The sequence below is a fragment of the Trachemys scripta genome, chromosome 10, assembly GCF_013100865.1.
Source record: "Trachemys scripta elegans isolate TJP31775 chromosome 10, CAS_Tse_1.0, whole genome shotgun sequence".
In the NCBI taxonomy this organism is placed as follows: domain Eukaryota; kingdom Metazoa; phylum Chordata; order Testudines; family Emydidae; genus Trachemys; species Trachemys scripta.
In genome coordinates, this window is record NC_048307.1 from 17029281 (window position 1) to 17051240 (window position 21960).

Genomic DNA, 21960 nt, shown 5'->3' on the forward strand with positions numbered 1-21960 from the left:
GCTCGGCTCTTAAACAGAGCCTAAGAGTTGGGGAGGAGCAGAGCTGCCGCGGCTGGAGGCTCTGCTCCTCCCCTGACTCTTCGGCTCTGTTTAAGAGCCGGGCTGACCGAGCGCTACCGGCTTTGGGCAGCCCCCATGCCTCCGGACCCTGCGCCGCCGGAGCCCGGGAGGGGAAGTGCCCGCCTGGCGGCTGGGGTCCGGAGGCAAGGGGGCTGCCTGAAGCCCATAGCGCTCGGGCAGCTCGGCTCTTAAACAGAGCTGAAGAATCAGGGGAGGAGCAGAGCTGCCATTTTCCCGGACATGTTCGGCTTTTTGGCAATTCCCCCAAGACGGGGGTTTGAGTGCCGAAAAGCCGGACATGTCCGGGAAAAAGAGGACGTATGGTAACCCTAGCACCTGCGGGCACCGCGTTCGGACCACTAGTCTAGAGGTTATTCACACCTTCCAAAAAGAAACCTCATTCATGATGAATAAAATAATGTGTTATGTCATGGTTATACTGCTTCCTCATCCCTTGTTTTATTTTTAAAATTTAAATAAAGAAACTTCAGTATCACTTTGTGAAAGTACATTATCACAGGGAATAGCTGTCAGGAGGAATGCTGGATGTAAACTGGAGCGACCTATGAAGCACTAGCCAAAATATTTGGAAAATGCTACAGATTAATTTACACATTTGCTAACATTGCTGTTAATTCTTTTGATCAAAGTGGGCCTGTGATGTATTGATGAAGCTACAAATGGTACAACAGGACATCTGGATTCCAAAGTCATTAGAGGTCTCTTCCCTACCCTGCCTGGCTGAGGTGCTTCACTTTGGGGCTAGTATAGCAGGCAAGTGGGAGAGGCCACAGATCGTACCACGAGTACAAGGCCTCTTTTGCTGATCTATGAACCAACATTAGTGGTTAGTCCTGAGGAAATTGTTGAGCTACTGAAAGAGCATCAGAACTAGCCCCACTAAAGTCAATGGGAGTTTTGACTGCCATCATTGAAGTCAGTGGGAGTTGTAATGTGTTTTAGCAATGAATGAGGCAGAGGTCATGTGGAAAAAACAGTATGTAATTAAAGATTGTAACGTAATGCATATGTACAAAACGGTTGAACTAAGGTTGCACAGACAACATTAATTCTGGCATTTCCTAACTTTTGAGTGCTTGATTTTACAACCTTAATGATAACCTTTTAACATAGTTTTTTGTGTGTGATTTCATAGGTTTTGAAAAAAAAAAATTGAAAGAACAGAAATTCCATCATGAGGCATTATACTGACATCCACATGGGTCATTAGCAAGGTTGGAGCCTTTAGATCAGGGGTAGGCAACCTATGGCACACGTGCCGAAGGCCGCACACAAGCTGATTTTCAGTGGCACTCTCACTGCCTGGGTCCTGGCCACCGGTCCGGGGGGCTCTGCATTTTAATTTAATTTTAAATGAAGCTTCTTAAACATTTTACAAACCTTATTTACTTTACATACAACAATAGTTTAGTTATATATTATAGACTTATAGAAAGAGACCTTCTAAAAACGTTTAAATGTATTACTGGCAAGCAAAACCTTACATTAGAGTGAATAAATGAAGACTCGGCACACCACTTCTGAAAGGTTGCCGACCCCTGCTTTAGATCATTCATACTGACCTCTGCTACTTGGGCTAATGGAGTTAGTGATAGCAGATTGTCATCCTCAGTAGAGACCAGCAATAGAGGGGGATGGGACATTTTGCCTGTCTATTTCACAAATACTTGTTGATAATAGACAAATGGTGAGACTCAGAAAGCTTGGGCTCCATTCCAGGCTCTGGAGAGGAGAGTGCTCTAGTAGGTACGGACTCTTCTGCCTATTCCCCCTTAAGCATGGCCTAGTCTGCCCCATTCCTTCCAACGTGTATCTGTCCGGCTCCTGTCTTTTTCTCACCTCTGGATCCTTATCCCAGTTCCAGTCTCCTCGCCCAGCGAGTCCCAGTTTCCACGCCTCAGGCTTCTCACTCCAGTTTCCATGTCCAGCAAGTCCTAGTCTGACCCCTCTGGACTCCCCATCCGCATCCCACTCTCTCCCGACATCCAAGCCCAGCTTCATTGCCCAGACATTCACAGTTCTTTCCCAGGCCTCGAAATCCTTCTCTCCAAGCTCCTTGCCCAGCTAGTCTAAGTTTCTGCCACCCCCTCCTGGCTCCTCATCTGATCCATCTCTTTCTCCTGCATCATGGCCTACAGCCACCCCACTCCCCAGCATGTTCCCCAGGCCAACTGACTCCCAGTCCCAATCTCCTTGACTAGCCAGTCTCAGTCTCACCTACCCCAACTCCCGGTCCCAGTGTCCATCTCTCCCTTCACTCCAGGCTCCTTGCCCCAGTCCACTCACTCCCAGGCCCCACTGTAGGTCTAGCTCTTGTCCCCTCTGCTTTTGAATCAGGCAGCTTCCTCCTTCATACTACCTGAGCCTAGCACAGGGATCATTCAGAGCACAGGTGCCTGGACCCAGACCTGATACAGCCTGCAGAGATGCAATTCCAGGTGCTGCTCAGTCTGGGCTGGTGCATGCCCTGTGCAGACGGAATCTTCAGGGACATTAGATGCTAAAATCTATAGAGTCTCTATTGATTATGTGCAAATTATGATTTTTCAAAGACAAAATTTGACTTGGCAATATTTGGGCAGATTTTTATGAGGACAGCAAACAGCACATTTTTGATACAAAGGCCTCCACTCTGCCAAATTTCAAATGCTGCTCCAAAATATGGGCATGCTAGAGTTTTTCAAAGAAAAGGTTGCCAGAATTTTTTAACACTGGCAAAACAATGTATGTTTCCCTAGCCTCCATCTTGGAAATGGCTGAACTGTTCGGAAGATTTCAGCCCAAATGGTAAAAGTTTAGCGAAGTCAGTAGACACTGAAAAACAGATTCTTAAAATGGGAAGTATTGGGCATGCTACCAGTCCTGCCTATAAACACAATTAAATATTCTGCATATATATTCTCTGTGCCTCATTTTTTTCATCATGAAATGGAGATCATGTTATTTAACCTTCTTTCTAAAGCACTTTAAGAGTAATGGCTTTGAAAAATTGGTATGTTTATTAAGAGTATAATTAGCCAGGGTAGTGTACCACCACTCCTCACAGGTCATGCCCCTCCTCCCAAACCTATGCTCCCTTCAATTTAAAGGAAGTAACCAGTTGTGTACTATTCTCTATTTGGTGTATTTAACTTTAACATTGTCAATCAACTTTCTATTTAATAAATTTTATATATATAAATTTACTAGTAGACCTGGTGAATAATAGAAAAATATTCATCTTCTATTATTCAACAAATCGTATGTAAGCCAACTCTAGAGCAAATTCTGTTGAAAACTGTCAAATAAGAAATTTACCCAGTACTACTTACTACACCCCTTAATGGTTTTACTTTCTTTTGCCCTTCTTGGATTTGCTCTATGTTTATTTCCTGTAAGAGATCATGGTATATCTTTTCCTAAGTTGTCTTCAATGTCTGTTTCCACTTTTTCCTGCTCTCTCTCTCCTTACATTGTGCCCTCTACCTTTCCTAAATATATTCTGTCTCCTTCTATGTCTCATTTCTCTCTCCCGCTCTCTATACTACACTTTTTTTTCTTTACTTTCCCCATCAATCTTTCTCATGTCCACCTCCACACCCACACATACAATTTGGAAATTTTATCCCACACCTACTAGTTAAAGGCTGAAATAAAACTTGGAGGGCTCCCAAGGGAAGACTATATTTCTAAAATAAAATTTTCTGTAAACTTTAGGGCTGTCGATTAATCGCAGTTAACTCACGCGATTAACTCAAAAAAATTAATCACAATTAAAAAAATTAATCGCAGTTTTAATCGCACTGTTAAACAGTAGAATACCAATTGAGATCTATTAAATATTTTTGGATATGTTTCCACATTTTCAAATATATTGATTTCAATTACAACACAGAATACAAAGTGTAGAGTACTCACTTTATACTATTATTTCTTATTACAAATATTTGCACTGTAAAAATGATAAACAAAAGAAATAGTATTTTTCAATTCAACTCATACAAGTACTGTAGTATACTCTCTATCGTGAAACTGCAATTTACAAATGTAGATTTTTTTTGTTACATAACTGCCTTAAAAAACAAAACAATGTTAAACTTTAGAGCCTACAAATCCACTCTGTCCTACTTCTTGTTCAATCACTAAAAGAAATGTTTGTTTACCTTTACGGGAGATAATGTTGTCCACTTTTTATTTACGTCACCTGAAAGTGAGAGCAGGCATTCACGTGCCACTTTTGTAGCTAGCATTGCAAGGTATTTATATGCCAGATATTCTAAACATTCGTATGCCTCTTCATGCTTTGGCCACTATTCCAGAGGACATGCTTCCATGCTGACGATGCCCATTCAAAAAATAATGCATTCATTACATTTATGACTGAACTCCTTGGGGAAGAATTGTATGTTTCCTGCTGTTTTACTCACATTCTGCCATATATTTCATGTTATAGCAGTCTCAGATGATGACCCAGCACATGTTGTTCATTTTAAGAACACTGCAGATTTGACAAAATGCAAAGAAGGTACCAATGTGAAATTTCTAAAGATAGCTACAGCACTCGACCCAAGGTTTAAGAATCTGAAGTGCCTTCCAAAATCTGAGAGGGACGAAGTGTGGAGCATGCTTTCAGAAGTCTTAAAAGTGCAACACTCTGATGCAGAAACCACAGAACCCAAACCACCAAAAAGGAAAATCAACCTTCTGCTGGTGGCATCTGAACATGTGTCAGTCCGCACTGCTTTGGATTGTTATCTAGCATGGACGCACGTCCTCTGGAATGTTGCTTGAAGCATGAAGGGACATACGAATCTTTATCTGGGACGTAAATATTTTGCAACGCCCCCATTCTCACTTTCAGGTGACATTGTAAACAAGAAGTGGGCAGCATTATCTCCTGCAAATGTAAACAAACTTGTTTGTCTGAGCAACTGGCTGTACAAGAAGTAGGACTGAGTGGACTTTCTAGGCTCTAAAGTTTTACATTGTTTTATTTTTGAAGGTAGGTTTTTTTACATAATTCTACATTTGTAAGTTCAATTTTCATGATAAAGAGATTGCACTACAGTATTTGTATTAGGTGAATTGAAAAATACTACACCTCTACCTCGATATAACGCTGTCCTCGGGGGCCAAAAAATCTTACCGCGTTATAGGTGAAATGGCGTTATATTGAACTTGCTTTGATCCCCCGGAGTGCACAGCCCACCCCACCCCCGGAGCGCTGCTTTACTGCGTTATATCCAAATTCGTGTTATATCGGGCCATGTTATATCGAGTAGAGGTGTATTTCTTTTGTTTTTTACAATGCAAATATTTGTAATAAAAATAAATATAAAGTGAGCCCTGTCCACTTCGTATTCTGTGTTGTAATTGAAATAAAAATATTTGAAAATGTGGAAAACATCCAAAAATATTTAAAGAAATGGTTTTCTATTATTGTTTAACAGTGCAATTAATCGTGCAATTAATCACGATTAATTTTTTTAATCACTTGACAGCCCTAGTAAACGTCTTTGTGAAGAAAACAAAGCAGAGTGCATTGCCATAACTCCTGTGAAAAGATCTGAGCCACTAGACAACTTACATACAAGCATATCCAACGCCAGTGAACCATAGTGGTCTTAAAAGTTATTTATAGTCTCTGCTACTTAAAATTTATGTAAGGGTTTTCTCCAGGGCCTTCACAGTCACATAGATTCAGCATCATGCAAAATAATTATAGCTGACTCTTACCCGATAACCTCTCCAGAATGATTGAATTATTTTGCATGCTTCTTCTTCTGATAATAGGAGAGACAGAGGAATTGGTGGTCTAGGGCTAAAAGAAAAAAAATAAAATTGTTCAGCCTTTAAAAATTTTTCTTCTTCCTTTACAATACATCACCCACAAAAGAGAAAGGTTGTTCTATATCCCTAAGATACAATTTCTTAATACTCCAAAATAAAAAAGTATTACTTAAATAATGTGCCCTTTTAAAACACTAATACAGATACAGTATTATACAAATTGTTTCTTCTCTGCAAACACCATAATGTAAATAATATATCAAGGACAGGATTGTTTTGAATTATCCTTCAAGTGTTTTTCATTCCTGCATTTTTTTTTATTCGGTTATTTTTTACCATTTATAAACACCGAAGGGCATGGCTGTAGAAATGGAGTGTACGACTCACACAGGATCTTTATATGCAGTGCAGATATGCCACTCAAATACATTTTATTCCATAAAACCATTTGAATTACATTATATGTTCTGTTTCGATGGAATTGTTTTGTTCTGAAAGGATTACTGTTACCATAACCATGTACAAGAAGTTGCACAGACGTGTCTTAACAGGGTCGTCAAATAAATGTGGCAATTTTACCTTTGAAATAGTCAGACAAACTTTGCATTGTAAGGGGCCAGATTAATACAAAGGAAAAGAACTCAATAATTAATTTTTAGCATAAATTGATGGTGATTTGAAAGCACTTACAGTAAATTCTGCTACCAATACTAATCAGAATCACTTTACGGTGTAATTGGGTTTTAGTGACCATTCAGATCAGTGTATCAAATCAGCGTTACAAAAGCCTTTTCAACATGCTTGTTGATGTGTTTAGCTCTCATTTATAGTGATCAACAAGCAGCCAGTTGAAAGGATCAGACAAACTAATTTCTTTGGTTTTCTTTGATTTTTTCAAAGGTAAGAAAATGTCTCACACCCCATTTTTTTTTTTTTTTTTTTTTAAAGCCACTGGGCTGCAGATAAATGTTACAACTCATGAGAGTGCCCATTATAAACAGCTGACTTCCCATGACACTGGAATACCTATTAGAACTTGCTCTGTCCTTAAAATAGTCACAGATTCAGCTTCTGTGCACAAGTTTGATTTGGGAAGTTCAAAGTTTTATGAATCTGGATGATGCGGGTGATCACTTGGACATAAACAAGTGTTTGCCCAAATCAGTCCTTAGAACAGAATCCCATTGTTTCTTTTTCACAGAAATAAGAGATGGAAGCAACTGATAAGGCAACAGTCTAGGGTTACCATATTTTAATTTAAAAAAAGGAGGACACTCCATGGGGCCCCGCCCCCCCCCAACTCCGCCCCTGCCCTGTCCCTTCCCCAAAGTCCCCGCCCCAATTCTGCTCCCTGCCCTGAACGCTCCGCCCCCCTGCTCCTCCCCCTCCCCTGCTTCCCGCGAATCAAATGTTCGCAGGAAGCCTGAAACAGGGAGGCAGCAGGTAAGATGGGTTGGGGTTGGGGCTGGGGCGAGGTGCGGCCCAGTCCGGCCCCCCCAGCCGAGCGGCTCCCTCCGGCGGCCAGCCGGCCCAGGCCAAGAGGTTCTGACCCCGGTGTCTCCCGCCCGGCTTGGCTCGGGCCCTGGGGCGCCGGCCCTGGTTCCGGCCGAGCGGCTCCGGCCCGCTGGCCCCAGCAGCCCTGGCCGAGCACCACCGGCCCCAGAGACTCTGGCCCCAGCCCCCGGCCGAGCACCGCTGGCCCCAGCGGCTCCGGCCCCTGGCCAAGCACCGCCAGCCCCAGCGGCTCCGGACCCCGGCCGAGCACTGCCAGCCCCAGCGGCTCCGGCCCGGACCCAAGCCCCACGACCCCTCCCTCCCTATTTTCCCTACATGTCCGGCTTTTGGGGATTTCCTCCTGGGGATTTGAGGCCCAAAAAGCCGGACATGTCTGGGAAAATCCAGACGTATGGTAACCCTAGACTCTTTCCAGTGCAGATTTGTTCCTTACAGTCTGTCCCCAAATGCTTTGTCTAGTCCAACTTTAATTGACCAAAAGACTGGTCATTCCACCATTTTCTTTGGAAGACTATTCTACAGCATAATAGATCTCATATTAGGAGGTTTTCCCATATATTCAGCAACATTTTTCTTTGCTTAGTTTCATTTATATTTGTCTCTGCCCTAGTAAGTTTTCTTTGCCTTTTGAGACCTTTGTTTTAGGGCTTGTCTTCACTGGAGAAGTATATCGAGTTAGAACATGGCCTCACGGGTGGTGGGTGAACTATGGGTTCAGGGAAACGAGCCCCCAGCCTGGCCTGCCCCTTCTGCCTGAGGCCCTGTCCCTCACATCCTCCTTCCCCTGCTGAAGCCCGAGCGCACCCAACCCTGGAGCGCTAGGTGGGCAGCATGCGTCCCCCAGCCCCAGGGCACTGGGCAGGCAGGTGGCAGCGCCCAGCATAGCCTGGCATAGCCTTCCCCAGCCTACGACATGCGCCGCCCATGCATGACCTTAATTATCAACTAATACAAAGCTGACTTTGACTCTGCAGTCAGTGTACACAGGAACAAATTATGCTCAACATCCTGTCAATTGAGATTTTTGCCTTTATTTATTTTATATGAAAAAAATCTCAATCTGTGTCTGGGAAATCAGAAATGCAGACAATAGCAGAAAGTGCTATTTCCATTAAACCATATGGTAATAATTCTATGGACATTAGCATGCCTATTGCTTGAGAGAAATCATAAGGCTGGACAACCAAGATGCCTGAGCAAAATGCTATTTGTAATAAGTTGTATTCAGTGTTGTTGTAGCTGTGTTGGTCCCAGGACATTAGGGGTCCCAGGTGGGTGAAGTAATATCTTTTACTGGACCAACTTCTGTTGGTGAGAGAGACAAGCTTTTGAGTTGACGACACTGTCCACAATTACAAAGTCCTCACCAACAGTCAGAAGAAAAAAGAACCATCTGAATGGACACTCCACAGCAGATGAAACCATGCTCTGATCATTACATTGATTACTTTCTGGAAAAAAATTGACCGTGAAATCCTTAACAAACATCAGATCCTCCACAATCTCTTCACTGCTGAGAGGACAGCTAAACAGTCCCTAAAATCCAACCACCAGATCGGAATGAAATCAGTAGACAAAAGAGATGCCATCATAGTCCTCAACCATGATGACTATGATAATGAAGCCAACCAACAACTCTCCCACACCATCTATTACAAAGAACTCAAAGAAGACACCACACCACAATTTACTTAGGAATTTAAGGATATCATCAAATCCTTCCCAAAACAACTGCAAGAGAAACTCTACAATCTCATTCCCCATGAAGCCACCCCAGGGAGCTTCTACACTTCCCAAAATACACAAACAAGGGAACCCAGGCAAACCCATCATATCTGGCCATAGTACTCTTACGGAAGATCCTGCCAGAACAACAGATGCAAAACCTGCACACAAACCTCCACTTCTACCATGATCAACACCGCTCACAACACACCTTTCAAGATCCCTGGGTCCTACACATGCCTATCACGACATGTCATGTACCTCATCCAGTGCACTAACTGCCCCAATAAAAACTATGTGGGTGAAACCAGACAATCATTACACACTCAGATTAACTCATACAGCAAAATGATAGAAGACAGAAACACCATATCACCTGTTGGTAAACAATTTGACTTCTCAGTCTTCATCCTCAAAGGAAACCTGCACAACACCTTCAAAAGATGAGCCTGGGAGCTTAAATTCATAACTTTGCTGGACACTAAAAATCATGGACTGAATAGTGACACTTGGTGTAAGGCTCATTACAACAATGTATAATCCATAAGACCCACCCCCCCAGCTTTCCTGCCCCTCCTGCCCCCATGACTGCAGAGGTGTTAATAGGCCACTTTACCTTGAATGGTCCTTTGAAATGTGTGTTAATTACTTATGCTAAACAATCTGTTCCACCCTGTATTCAGCTGTAACACTGAATACATTTCCCAGACCTGAAGAAGAGCTCTGTGTAAGCTGGAAAGCTTGCCTCTCTCACCAACAGAAATTGAGCCCATAAAAGATATTACCTCACCCACCTTGTCTCTCTCTCCTTTGTAATGAGTTCATCTATGAATGTAGACTGTGCTGTTTTTGCTGATGGACTCCTGCCTGTTGTTCTAGGATTTATCTTTTTGAAAAGCTGAAAAGGTTTCTATTCTTTTAAACAGTGCAAATGAGGCCACCAACCTATACATTTTAAAATACAGCAGGTATACCAGGAAAACAATGGGCTTTCACTGGTAATGAACCATTAGACTCCTTTGCATCAGAATGGCATCTCCAAAAAGCAGGATGTAGTCTTGCAACAGTACCTCTAGCCACTCCACTGCTTTAGTTATTAAATAATGGGGATCTGTCTGGTTTGCGATCCAAGACCAAATCTGAGAAAGCCAGTGTAAATCAAGCAAAATGGAAAGGACTTAATCTTCAGTGTGGTAGTCATTGGGAAATATCAATCATTTCAGCAGACCAGCTTGAAGGAACAGGGATGAAAGTCATGCGAGGTCCATTTCTGTCCACTGGAATATATGCAATTGGCTTCAGGTCAAATAAAAATAGAATATGAGCAGAGGCAGCCACCCATCAACAGTGAACCGGGGAAGAGGGAATATGTCATTTGTGGCAGAAGACAGCTGTAACAGTCTGAGAAGATTTGAAATGACAACCAAATATACGGTAAATGTATTCTGTTTATTTCAAAATAAAAGAGCCTCAAATCATGTAGAATCTTAAAAGCCAATTTGTAATACACTATGTAGAATATGTTTTGCATTCAAAATGGCTTCAATAGAATAATCTTTCTGAATAATGTGTTAGTGATTATCACTGTTTTTCACACTTTACCAAATTTTACTAATTGTTTTTCAAATTTTACCAGATTAAGCAGGCATTGACCAGAAGAATCTTTAATGTCAGGAAGGATGTGCTTTGCTTTCTGAGGAATCAGGCTTGTAAGGATCCTGATAATGAGATATCTATTTTCATAACATTATGCAGATGTAATTCAGTATCCAGAAGAAATACTGCACACTTGTGTTAGAAAAGTGTATGAAATATCGCAAAGGGTTCTTATCGAAGCCCCCCGTTTAATATCTGGGATTTAACTCAGAAGTTAAATAAATAAATTAATGGAGATATCCCATCTCCTAGAACTGGAAGGGACCTCGAAAGGTCATCAAGTCCAGCCCCCTGCCTTCACTAGCAGGACCAAGTACTGATTTTGCCCCAGATCCCTAAGTGGCCCCCTCAAGGATTGAACTCACAACCCTGGGTTTAGCAGGCCAATGCTCAAACCACTGAGCTATCCCTCCCCGCAAGTTGGCTTTCATGTCAATCCTGTTCTTAAAAAGGGGGCGGGGGGAAGAGCATCCATGTTAGCATAGTGGGATGTGTGTGGTGGTTGGTAAGCACATTGACATATACTGGAGGTACCCAATATTTGTATTACTGTAATGCGCAGAGGTTCCAATCAGGTTTAAGACCCCATTCTGCTGTATCAACATCAGACCTGGTCCCTTCTTTGAGCTGTTTACAATCTAACAATCATTTTATTTTTCTCTCCTCTTTTATTTGCTTTTATTATCATGCAGAATTTTCACCATGTATAATTCAACATTTGTTAATTGCTCTTTGCACTCAAATCCAATGTATTACTTAACAGCAACTGAGAATCTCCAAATTTAGGCCCCAGTCTTACACTGATTGTATGCAGGTAAACTGAAGCACATGTGCGTAGGCCTGGCTAGACATGAGTAATTAGACATGGGTAAGGTCTCATTTCTTGGGAGACAGGATTAGGGACGTAAATGGATCAGAAGGCTGGAAATAGATTGTCTGTGCTAAAATAGGTAAATGGCTCAGTAAGCTAAGAGGCAGAACATCCAGAGGACCATTTACAATGGACAAAATAAGCTGGAACATAAGATGAGGCAAAGAGTAAGTCGTAGATGGACAGTGCATGGACAGAGAATGCTGTACAGGACGTGGTTCCTACAAAGGAACCAAGCCAATCCCAAAACGTGTGATGCAATGTATAGTAAGTACAAGGTAATCTGGAAAAGTATATGAAGAAAGAGGTTTTCAGTGTGATTTTGCATGTGGTATACCCTATACCCACCTCTACACTTGAGTCTGATCAACTCAGTGTAACTTTGCTGAATGCCAAATAAAAATACCTGAGTGACAAAATCTGGAGTCAAACTGATTTCTTGGGAAGCTGAGTGGAAAGAGATCTTAGGAGGAAATTCCAGCTGTGTGCAGACTCCCATTGACAATAATGGCGCTGTGTGCAGATACAGTGGAATGTCAATATACATTCAATTTCTGGATAAGGGCCTTATTGCCTCCATATAGCTACACTCTTGAAGCTTTAGGGATTTCCACATTAAAAAGCAATTTGACCTTAATTAGGATTGTGTGTCTTAACATGGTGTCCACAGCTATATAAAGGAGACCAACATATATTGTCATCAGATTGATTGTCATGGTTATTAAATTTGAATATTTATATTATAATAGTGCATAAAGCCCCAAATTGTGGGCTGAGCACTATACAAACACATATAAAAAGAAACAGTCCTTGCACTGGAAAGCATATGCTCTAAAAGACACAGGAACGGACAAAAGGTTAACAGACACATAAATAAATCCGGGACAGACACAATTTTGCTTAAAAAAGTTCATAAGCACTCAAAAGTTCAGAAATATTTTAAAAAAAAATCATTTCTCATGACATTCTAGTATTTCCTGCTGCCAGTCAGTCTAGGAATACTGCAACAGCAGCTCCCTGTGTAGGTGCTTTGCTAATGTTCCTATCCAGAATTCAGAAATGCAGAGGCGTGGAAAATTAAAAAGTATTTTTTAAATGAAATGTCTCCAGAAATCTCTGTTAATGGATTTTATTAAGCATTATTTATCCCAAAAGAAGAGCGAGGATCACTTAATCCAAAAGAGACTGCAGCACTGATTTATGTGACTAACCTTTAAATCCAGACAAAACACTAACTACATAATACACTCAATACTACATGAAGACTCCACAGTTTTAAAGGGATGGATTTACACAGAGACTTGATGAAATATTCCTTGGGCACTTCCACAGACCTGGTGGAATGGGCACAAAGACCTTACAAGACAGTTTCTTTGTAACAGGTCACAATACATTCAACAGTTTGCAGAAACACTATTGAATATTAGTTATCTTTTGGAGCAACACCAATACACCAGATTGAGAAGAAGTCATTTGAAAAATACCTCACAATATAAAAAGCTAAGGACCCACTCCTCAACCAATTTTATGAAAGGTATTTCTCCTCTGAAAGACTCTGAATGTTGGAACAGCCATGCTTGGCCTTCTGAAGAAGGAGATACAAACCAGCAGCCTTAGGCCTGGTCTACACTGGGCGTGGGGTGGGAGGGCGCCTTAGAGCTACTTACTGCGGTGTCTTCACTGCGGTAGGTCGACCGCTGATGCTCCCCTGTCAACTCCGCCTACGCTTCTCGCTCCGGTGGAGTACCGGAGTCAACGGGAGAGCACTAGGCAGTCAATTTATCACGTCTTCACTAGATGTGATAAATCAATCCCTGCTGGATTGATCGCTCCGAAAGTAAGTGTAGACATGCCCTTAGCCAGTTGTCAGGAGTAAAGCTTCACAAAATCTTCTCCTGTCTGTCACTTTTTCCTTCCTATAGCTGACAACTAGGATGGAAATGATCAAATATTGTAATCCCCTTTTTTTGCCTATTGCTTTTTTCAAGGATTCATTGGCCTGAGCTTTTGTATCCATCCGAATACAGCCAAGTGCAAAGCTCCTAGGCAGTGAAGGAATAGAGTGTTTCATTTTTTAAAATAGCTCTCTGCTTCCTTTGCATTTTAAGTAGGAAACCTTTAAGGGGAAAGAATCAAAATGCAAATTTCAGTCTTAACTCATTTAGGTGTTTTCTAGATATAAACTGAAGTACAAATATACACGTGTAGAACACAGGCATTTATCTAGGCCAGATTTCCAGAGCATTTTTTGACATCTACAGTGTCTGACAACTTAACAGTTTAGCCCTGCAGTTATTGCAGTTCCAATGTATTTGCCAAAATAGCATGCTTACTGCACGTAGTTTCATTCATGATATAGGAGAGACTTGTCTGGCTGTTCCCAAAGGGGGCAAGTTGAGGAAGAATTTTCTCCCCTTTATTATTGTTATACAGTGGTAGCAAAGAAAATATGCTAGGCATTGTACTGATATATAGGAAGACAAAGTACTACACCCAGAAGAGCTTACAAGACAAGAAACAGACATTGGGTGGAGGACAGGTATATAATGTACAAGTAAAGTGGCCATAGGGGTGAGAAGGGAAGAGGAGTGTGGGACTAAATGTTAGAAAGTCGGGAGATCTAGAGAAGGAGGGAGAGAAGCACAATGGGCAAGAGAGTGAGGCAGGACAGCTGAACTGTAGCAAGGATACAAGAGGGTTAGAATGAAGGGAGACCGGCAACCAACAGTAATCGAAGAGCAAATGGGGAAAAACAAAATCCAGAGACCAACTTTCAGAATTGAGTGAATGATGTCAGGGTATGGAGATTCCTCTCAGCTGCAGCTGTTGCTCCCCTCATAGAGGGGGAGAAAGAGAATGTGGATAGACCTGGTGCCCTAGACAGGTCCCTTTCAATCTTGCTGAGAATGGGGAGGCTGGATAGCCCTGATTTACATTGTGTGCCTTCAACTCATATGGTGCCATTGGATGCTCTGGTGAAGGAGTCTTACAGATCTAGAAACAGATTCCATAATCAGGTCCACGCAAGTTCCTTCCTGCTACAGCTGTTGTTCCCCATGGGTGTCTCTAGGTCTAGTGTGTGGGAACTAAAATGCCCTGATTTTATATTTATCTGTATGCCTACCTATGTCATTACATTACAAATAGTGCCATGTACCTTTGTCCTAGGTCAGTGTTTTCAGTCTGAAAACTACGAAATAGTGATTTTCCCCTTACAACACTCTGTGTCTGCTTCTGATGTGGAACTCTGAGATTTTAATGGTGAATTTGTGGTTACAGCATGAGACTGGGAGTCAGGAGATCTAAGCCCTATTACTAGAACAACAGACATGTTGTATGACATTGTTCAAGTCCCCATAGTTCTATGCCTTAGTTTGCTCATTTGTACAAAAATGAGGCTAATAACACTTATCTATTTCACAGGGATGTTTTCAGCCTTAGAGGGAAGGAGATTCTTCAAAGGCACATGAATCTTATTCAAAGCCCACAGAAGTCAATGGGAATCTTTCCATTGACTTCAATGTGCTTTGGATCAGACCCTATATTCTGTAAGCATGAAGGATTAGCAGTAATGGTAGTAATCTTTGATATAACCTATTAGGAAGCCAAAGTATAGCATTAATATTTTTCCATTTTCCCCACAGTAGTTTTGACAATCTCTCGTGTAAATCAGAATTTTCAGTCACAAAATCTTATATCACAGTGTAAATATTTTATATATAAACTAAATGCAAAAATACTATGTCAATGCAATGTTAATGTTGCACAGTTTAAAGTGAAAAAAGAAAAAAAAATCATGAAATGAAAAAGTTAAGCTTCCTACAGCAACATTAACCCTGCTACATTCCTGTAATTAGAACTGTGTGGCTGGACTCATACAGGATAGGATCCATATTGAGTTGTTTGTTTGCTTTTTCTTAGTAAAGGTGTTGCTTATTCTACCAACATATTAAAGCACAAGCTATAAGAAAGACACATGTAGTGCAAATGAAATGTATACTGAAAGTTGCAGAGCGTGACTGATTTAGTGACAGAGCAATGAAATATTGCAGTGTGCATGAAGCAAAACCTGTGGGAACTGGGCATATTATGGAAAGAAAGAAGTCAGCCACCCATGCAAAATTACCCCTATTGGCCAGCTGAGAACTGACAATGAAGTCAACTGTAAAGGCAGCTGAGACCAGCAGACTTTCCCTAATTAGAATATTAAAAGGAGGAGGAGGGAAAAAGAATAATCTGTATATACAAACACAGATAGATATCTATGTTCTACATAAAGCAACTAGCATTGCATTAGCAATCATTTATGTACCAGTATATCTTAGCTAAATATTTCAGCATGATAAAGGCTATGATCATTTATTTCCCCCAAATCTCTATGTTGGAACCTAAGCAAAAATGCAGATAGTTTCAATGTTCTGCATATTACTGTTGATTCACAAAGAAACTGTATAGCTCTTGTAACCCCAGTCAGATACCCATGCATGAGCTGACCTTGGGCAGAGGGCAGAGGAAACTACACAGGTTTAGTCGCAAACACAGAACTGCATGCGATTGCCTTTCATTCTCAGGCAATGTTGAAGGTAAACTAGAATGAAGCTGTAGTATTTCTAAATTAATATATTACATGAGAATCTCATCATATTAGCATTTTTCACAGCACTGCAACATTACAGATTTATCCTATTGCTCTTTTCCACACACTTCTCTAATCTGCTTTAGCGAGTGGAAAGCCAGACAAACAAATGATGAACAGGTATAGTCCTAATTGCATCCCTACTAAAAATCAAAATGCCAGTGGGATCACGACATGACATGGGCACCCATCACCCCTGAATTTTATATAATGTGATTACTTGTGCTTGGGGTTCAGGGTAGTTCAGCTGGAAATATTGCTGAGAAAATGTAAGCAAAAGGCAACTGCATTGCTCTTATTGCATATGTATGGAAAGTGTATACACCTCACCGTCCAAGGCTTTAACTGTAGCAATCTGTTAAGGGGAACCTTCTACATTTCTAAAATAATGTTTTTTGCTTGTTTTAACTGAGGGAATGTTCCTCAGCCTAGACATGTCTTTACTTTTTAAAACTGCTTTAGTAACCATGGTCTCAATACCTAATGATAAAATATTTATTTGTCAGTTTGCTTGGTGCTTTACAAAATCCAGTTGGAGACACGGTATCTGCCCCAAAGAATTTACCTACAGATTCCTTGGCTGTTACTGTACCTCTTACAGATGGTAACAATTGTGAAGCTTCATCTGTGGCAAGATCTCTAGAATTAAAGCTAAAATGTATTCATTGAAACTTGTGAAACTGGATACAGCTTTTGGTTCTTGTTCTGACAAAATTTAGACAGTCCCATTTAGAAACACATTATACCAAAAATAAGATTCATAAGCATGGGCCTAGTTTGGGCAGGGAGGAGGAGCTTGTCCCCACAAACTGCAAGCCTCAAACAGGCATGACATTTGCCTCCCCTCATTCGCCTGACTGTAGCTCCCGCCCCCCCGCCTGCCAGAAGTTAAACTACGCCTAAGCTCATAAAACTGTGTCTTTGAATTTAGTTAAAGAAAATTTAGTTTTGAGTAAGAAATTGGAGGCACTGGAGAATAGCTAGTAGAGGTAACCTTCAAATTTTGAGCATATTAAAAACAAGCTGGAGTGGAAGAAACTTCTTAGTCATTGAAATGCTACCAGAAGAAAAAAGAAAAAAAATTTCAAAGGAGGATTAAGTTTAAGTATTCAGAATTCTGTGTTTTAATAAGAAAAATTCCGCTTTAGAAGAGCGTTGAAATGTATTGCTGAAAGAACCATCAAAGTAAATCGCTTTTTGAATCTGGACCACATACTTGACAAATGCAACATAGGGTTTTTTCCCCCTAAGGCGGGGGAGAAGAGGATGTGCTTTTCCTTTTTTGTTTCTTTATCATATATAAAAAGAAGATTTTAAAGATTTAAACAACAAAACAACACATCAAAATTTGACCCTGAGAGTTTAATATTGTGTCTCTTACATATGTTCGAAGTCCTATTTGATATTGTTATAACTAAGGTTGTGGATTAAAAGAGGGTGGGGATTAAGGAAAGGAAGCATAAATGGCATGTAAAATCTTTTACGGGGATTGTGTTTAAGTCTTTTTTCTAAATTATTGTTTACTGCAGTATTTCTATGGGAATTTTTTCTATCTCTTTTCATAATTAAACTATACTTCTTATGGTGTGATTATATGGAAATAATAAAGTTAAAATATATAACTAGATTGCCAAATCACACAGTTAGAGTTTACATATACATATATATTACTAATAGTATCTAATCATATGTTTGGACACATTATTAAGGAGAGTTTTGACGTGTTATGCTTATATGCAGGTCACTTCAATTTTTACCTTTGGTGTGTTAGCTTTGCTAACTGTCTTGTTAAAAATAAATTATTTTGGGGATGAAGAGTTGTTAAATATTGCTATTATCTGTGAATGATGTCAGCCCCAGCCAGCATATGTTGTGAGCTAATAAAGATTAATTAAGTTTCCACAAATAGACTTTTATTTCAAACACATGCAAACAGTCATATTTATAACTGAATGCAACTTTATAAATACAGAGAAAAGAACCTTTGAGAGAACAGTCATTTTCATTTCACAAACACACACACCAACCGTCTCTCTCACAGGCCAGTGTATGTGTGACTGTGATTCCGGAGGGTGGAATGGTAGGGGTAGTGCAGCAGCTCCAGATGGCACATGGAATGTGCATGACGGTGTGTGTAAGGAGCAGGGCCGTCCCTCACTATTCTGGGGCCCTACTCAGCCCGCCCATGGGGGGTGGCGGAGAGGGGCAAACCTCTGCGGGCGGGGGAGGGGAGGGCTGGCTTGGAGGGCGGGGGGAACCACCCCCCAGCACTCACCAGTGACGTGGCTGGGGCCAGGTCGCTGCACTTCCCGCCGCCGGTGAGTGCAGGCCCGGCCCTGCTGCAGTCCTCAGGGGATTGGGGGCGGGGCTGGGGCGGAGCAGGGCAGGGGCTTTGGGGAGGGGGTGGAGTCGGGGCAGGGCTGAGGCGGACCAAGGGTGGGGGGCCATGGTGAAGAGGTGGGGCTGGGGCTGGAGCAGCATGCAGCTGGACAGGGCACCAGGAAATTTGGTGCCCCAAATTTCCTGGTGCCCTACGCAGCTGTGTACTTTGCATATCGGTAGGGACGGCCCTGGTAGGGAGGGGCCAGAATGCGGTTCTCTATGGGCTGCAGAAGGAGGCGAGAATGGTTCTGTTGAACCAGAAGGTCAACAAGAATCCCCAGCACGTCTGTTTGCTTCTTGAGAAGTACTAACATCTCTTGCTGCACGTCTGTCTCCTTTTCCTGTGCTTTTCTCCTCTCCAACCTATCCCTGTCCATTCTGTCTGCCAGGGTGATCCTCCAAGCTACGTGCTCAGTATCCAAAGCACCAGAGGCGTGCAGGATCTCTTGGAACATGTCATCCCACATGCTCTTCCTTCTCCTCCTTATCTGGCTGAGCCGCTCCACTGTTGTGGATGTAGAGACCCTCCAGGCTCCTCCTCCTTGGGATTCATGGTGCAGCCCGGAGGAGGAGAGGGCGAATTGGGACAATAACGGGGGGGAGGGAGTAGCTCACAGGCATGAGTCTATGCAGATAGGACAATTGAACTGAACACTGGCACCGTTTTCCACAGGCAGTGGTGATTTTAGCTGGTATCTCACTCATGAGGGTACTGGAGGCTAAAAGGGAAAAGCTGCTGCATGAGTCCAGCTGCAGACCAGGTCCATATGCTGCTAGCTTGCAAATGGTGCCTGCTGAAGTAATTGCTGAATGGCATGGGAAAGTGTCTTACCGCGGTGGACGAAATAAGCTAGCCCTCCCCAGAATTTTTTGTCAGAGGATTGCAGACTACATTCAGGAAAGTTTCCTCGAGATCTGTATGGGGGATTCATGAGATATCCTGGTGCACAAACAGGTTCTGCAGGGCCCCCTCTGTCTTACAGTACAGGGGAATGAGAAGCAGATAGCAACTCTACCTCTACTGGTTATTTCACTACCTCTTCTGGCATGATTAAAAAAGAGTAAATGAACACATGTCCCTACGATATCAAAGCAAACTGCATACTTACCAGAAGTTACTTCCCCTGCAGCAGGCTTGCCAGTACTGAACTGTAGGGACTGGCTCAACTGTTCTGGCGTCAAAAACAGGTCCTGACTTGCTGCGCCACTGGATCCCCTAGTCGCCTGTCCCCCATACTCCTCCTCCTTCTCTTCCTCATCCAACACCTTCTCCTCACTGTTCACTTGGGAACCTGTGACTCCACTCCCCCGAAGTCGCAATGGGGTTAAATTGCAGCAAGGGCGGTTTAGGGTGCACATTAGGAAAAACTTTCTAACTGTCAGGGTGGTGAAGCACTGGAATAAATTGCCTAGGGAGGTTGTGGAGTCTCCATCATTGGAGATTTTTAAAACCAGGTTAGACAAACACCTGTCAGGGATGGTCTAGATCAGGGGTGGGCAAACTACGACCCCCAGGCCACATCCGGCCCATGGGACCGTCCTGCCTGGCCCTTGAGCTCCCAGCCTCTCCCCTACTGTCCTCCCTCCCCTGCAGCCTCAGCTCGCTGTGCTACCAGTTCTCTGGGCAGTGGGGCTGCGAGCTCTTGCTGGGCAGCGCGGCTGCAAGAGCCGCCAGCCTGCTCCGGTGCTCTAGACTGTGCCACGGCATGGCTGGCTCCAGCCAGGTGGCGCAGCTACAAGTCCTGTTGCTCTGAGGGGCTTGGTAAGGGGGCGAGTAGCGGGGCGGGGGGGTTGGATAAGGGGCAGGGGGCCCCGGAGGGCAGTCAGGGGACAGGGAGCAGGGGGTGGTTGGATAGACGTGGGAGTCCCGGGGGGCCTGTCAGGGGACGGGGGTGTGGATAGGGGTTGGGGCAGTCAGGGGACATGGAGTGGGGGGGGGTTGGATGGGGGTGGGGTCCTGGGGGGCAGTTAGGGGCAGTGGGTCCCGGGAGGGGGCGGTCAGGGGACAAGGAACAGGGAGGTTTGGATGGGTCGGAGGTTCTGAGGGGGGCAGTCAGGGGGCGGGAAGTGGGAGGGGGCGGATAAGAGGCACAGCCTTCCCTACCCGGCCCTCCGTATAGTTTCGAAACCCTGATGTGGCCCTCAGGCCAAAAAGTTTGCCCACCCCTGGTCTAGATAATACTTAGTCTTGCCATGAGTGCAGGGGACTCGACAAGATGACCTCTCGAGGTCCCTTCCAGTTCTAGGATTCTATGAGGTATCCACGGGGCTCTTGGCAGTGGTAGCGGGTTAGAGGGTGGCATGTAGCTCTTTATAAAAGCGGCATGTCTGCACTCTGCACCAGAGCAACTGTTAGCCTCCCTTGCCTTTTGATATGCTTGTGGCAGAACATTGGCTTTCATGCAGCACTGCTGCGGTCCATCTTGTAGCCCTTCTTCCCCATGCCCTGAGCAATCTGCTCATAGACAATGATGTTTCTATGGTTGGATTGGAGCTGTGCCTGCACAGCCTCTTCTCCCCACAGACCCAGGTGATCCACCACCTCCTGTGTACTCCAGGCAGCATGGAGCCAGCATGGTCAGCAGGGTAGTTGCTAGGTGAGCTCTCCACACTAGGGTGACCAGACGTCCCGATTTTATCGGGACCGTCCCGATATTTCCTTGTTTGTCCCGCGTCCCGACCGACATGCGGTCGGGACACTGGACAAACAAGGAAATGCCCCGGAGCCTACAGCCCGGAAGTGCTCGCATCCCCCCCCTCCCCGCTCCGACTCCGCCCCCTCCTCCCCCGATTGGCTCCCTCCCCGAATCCCCGCCTCTTCCCCGGGCTCACCATTCCCCCTCCCTCCGCAAGCGCTGGAGGGAGGCCCGGGAGACTCAGGGGAAGCGCGGGCCGGGTGAGTAACTTTCCGGCCTGGTCCCGAGCAGGCAGGACTCAGTTGGGTGGTAGGGCGAGGAGGGGGGCGGCCCGCGGGGCCAGGCGGCGGCTGTTGTTGTCCCCCCGGGCAGCGGGACTCGGGAGCAGCCGCTGCTGCAGCTCCCACTGCCGCGGGGGAGGAAGCGGCCATGGCGCTCCACGGCTGCGGCGCCTCCGAACCCCCCGAGCCGGGGCCTGCTGCGGGGACCCAGCAGCGCGTACGCTGGGCCCAGCCCCTGGCCAGTCGCGTCTGGGCTGCTGCCCAGCTGGTGCTATCCCGCGGCGGCCCCGGGGCGGAGGCATCGGCCGCCCAGCCCCGTTCGTTCCCCTGCGGGACGGGGGGGGCTGGGGCCTGCTGCCCCACTCCGGGGCCGCCGCGGGATAGCACCAGCTGGGCAGCAGCCCAGAC

At 44.0% G+C, this 21960-nt stretch overlaps 1 protein-coding gene across 2 annotated transcripts in view; it reads right to left on the minus strand.

Moving 5' to 3' along the window:
• The window catches only part of IQCK (IQ motif containing K), a 99435-nt gene that overhangs the window by 46296 nt on the left and 31179 nt on the right, over positions 1-21960 (minus strand). For both annotated transcript variants that reach the window (XM_034782776.1, XM_034782775.1), the window contains one exon: positions 5797-5881. In XM_034782776.1, the coding sequence (XP_034638667.1) occupies positions 5797-5881 (85 nt within the window). The remainder of the gene's footprint in view (positions 1-5796; positions 5882-21960) is intronic.